Source organism: Anarrhichthys ocellatus, unplaced genomic scaffold, assembly GCF_004355925.1.
Source record: "Anarrhichthys ocellatus isolate YVR2014 unplaced genomic scaffold, GSC_Weel_1.0 scaffold6848, whole genome shotgun sequence".
Lineage (NCBI taxonomy): Eukaryota > Metazoa > Chordata > Actinopteri > Perciformes > Anarhichadidae > Anarrhichthys > Anarrhichthys ocellatus.
In genome coordinates this window covers 1-1,996 of record NW_022286822.1, presented here as the reverse complement: position 1 = coordinate 1,996, position 1,996 = coordinate 1, and the positions used below count along the sequence as shown (strand labels likewise).

Below are 1,996 nucleotides of genomic sequence, written 5' to 3'. Positions count from 1 at the left end.
CTTCTTCTACTGCCATTACTATTACTAATATAACTACTTCTACTACTACTACTGTTATATTAAATATTACAACCAATACTACAGCTATTACTACTGATACTACTACTTCTACTACTTCTTCTAATTACTAATACTTCTACTAATACTTCTACTACAACTACAACTTCCACTACTACAAATATCACTACAGGACTTTTCCCTTTCAAAATGTTCAGCTCTTTCAGGAGAGGGGTGCTTTGACTTTTCATATTTGTAATCTTTTAACTTTTTGAAATATTAAGCTATTTGCAATTTTTTTTAATGGGATCTCTATGGAGAAAATCTTCAAATCCTGTTAAACTTCTTCAACTTTCAAAGCCTTCTTCTTCTCATACTTTCAGCTACAGACACCATAGTTAGACATTTCAACTAGAAGGGTTTTCCGCAGTGCAGTTTAAATGCTTTCAAGCTTCAACATTTTTCAGACAGGTAGTCTCCCATTTCTTAATTTTCAGCAATTATTTTACAATTAATTTCAGCTTTCCAATGCATTTTCAGCAGGAAATGCATTTTCTAGTTGCAGACTGTCGTCTGAAATACCACCGCGTGACCAAGAATGACAGACAGACACGGGCTGCCACTGTTAAACTTCAAAGAGAAAATGTATTCATCTGTGGATTTCTCCTCAGGTTTTCCTACTCTTGTTTCTTGTTCCAGCCTCTCAAATTTGACCGGTTAGTTGACAGTACTATTAAGGATGTGGACGGGGGTCATAAAATGTGTGAGTGTTACCTTTGGTACGGGCAGTTGTGTGTTGTTGAGATACACCTGGCTGATCCTCTCTGGTCCCTGCACCTGCACAGACAGTTCAGACTCTCATCAACAACAAGAAGCAGCACCTGAATAAAAACAATCTTCATTCATGAGAAACCAGAAGGTGTAGCAGACGTACCACAGACAGAGGCTTGCGGATGCCCAGGCGGACTGTGCCGGGCGGGGCGGACTTCAGGACCTCCAAGGCCTGGTCCAGGGTCAGCGGGTCCAGCTGGGTCTGGTTGACCGACACCAGCTGGTCCCCGGGGAGCAAACCGCTGTGGCGTTCTGCCGAGCCGCCGGGGACCAGAGACCGGATCACCATCACGCAACGACCGGGATCCAGCGGGTCCTGCAGAGAGAGCCAAAAAACACAATCACGTTAGAGTCATTTACCAATGCTCAGCGCTTTCAATACCTGAGACAGACGCCTTCAAAGACACAATCACATCAGGCCCGGGAGCTCTGCTTGAGGATCAGAGTTCTTGCAGAACCACTGACATCTTTTAAATCACTTCTCAAAACATTATCCTTTAAACTTGTTTTTATTAATGCAAGCACATCATTGTATTTCCAACGTGTCATCTTTTTAACGTTAACAGTTTTTTATTTTTACATTACTTTTGGGCATTTTATGTCCATTTTATGTTCATATAGTCCTGAAATGTCTTTGTTACTGGTTTGACCATGCAAAGTTCTTTGTAACGTTGTTTAGAAATTCGCTGAATAAAGAAAGTATATTATTTGTATGATTATTATTATTAGTTGACTTTCTAAAACCTCAGTTTGCAGTTACTAATCTCTCCATAGCGTCTCTGAAAGAGGTTATTTCTAACGTGTGTATACCTGGTAAACTCAAGAGCTGGACAGAGCGTTGCAATGTGATTAGCTGCGACATAACTGCTCATTATTAACAGAGCTTTTTATAAATGGTGATTCTGATAATTATTTTGTATTTCTTACATTTTGATATGCTTGAAAACACTAAATAAAATGTTATTGTTTCATTTTTCATGAGGTGAAATGTTGTTAAAAACCCACACATAAAAGAAGGATGCGAACAAATCCCTGGCACACACTTGGCATCCCACTGAGCTGAAGACCTGTGAACACTCCTCTACTGGAGGCCACAAGTGTTTGCCAACGGGGGGGAAGGGTTCGAACCAGCAACCTTTCAGGAGGGAAACTGGACAAAAAAAAAAAA

At 40.3% G+C, this 1,996-nt stretch overlaps 1 protein-coding gene across 1 annotated transcript; it reads right to left on the bottom strand.

Moving 5' to 3' along the window:
* Positions 1 to 488: 488 nt before the first annotated feature.
* On the bottom strand, positions 489 to 1,970 carry LOC116380341 (inaD-like protein). Its single transcript, XM_031842269.1, has 2 exons — positions 932 to 1,970; positions 489 to 834 (listed from the first exon to the last, which is right to left on the bottom strand). Exons 1-2 carry the CDS (start codon positions 1,115 to 1,117, stop codon positions 715 to 717), a joined length of 306 nt encoding a protein of 101 aa, XP_031698129.1. The 5' UTR covers positions 1,118 to 1,970; the 3' UTR covers positions 489 to 714.
* Between the last annotated feature and the right edge of the window lie 26 nt (positions 1,971 to 1,996).

Coding starts and splice junctions, on each gene's coding strand:
- LOC116380341 (XM_031842269.1), bottom strand. CDS start 1,117: ATGGTGATCCGGTCTCTGGTCCCCGGCGGCTCGGCAGAACGCCACAGC. Junction 835..931: donor TCCGCAAGCCTCTGTCTGTG/GTACGTCTGCTA, acceptor CTGTCTGTGCAG/GTGCAGGGACCAGAGAGGAT.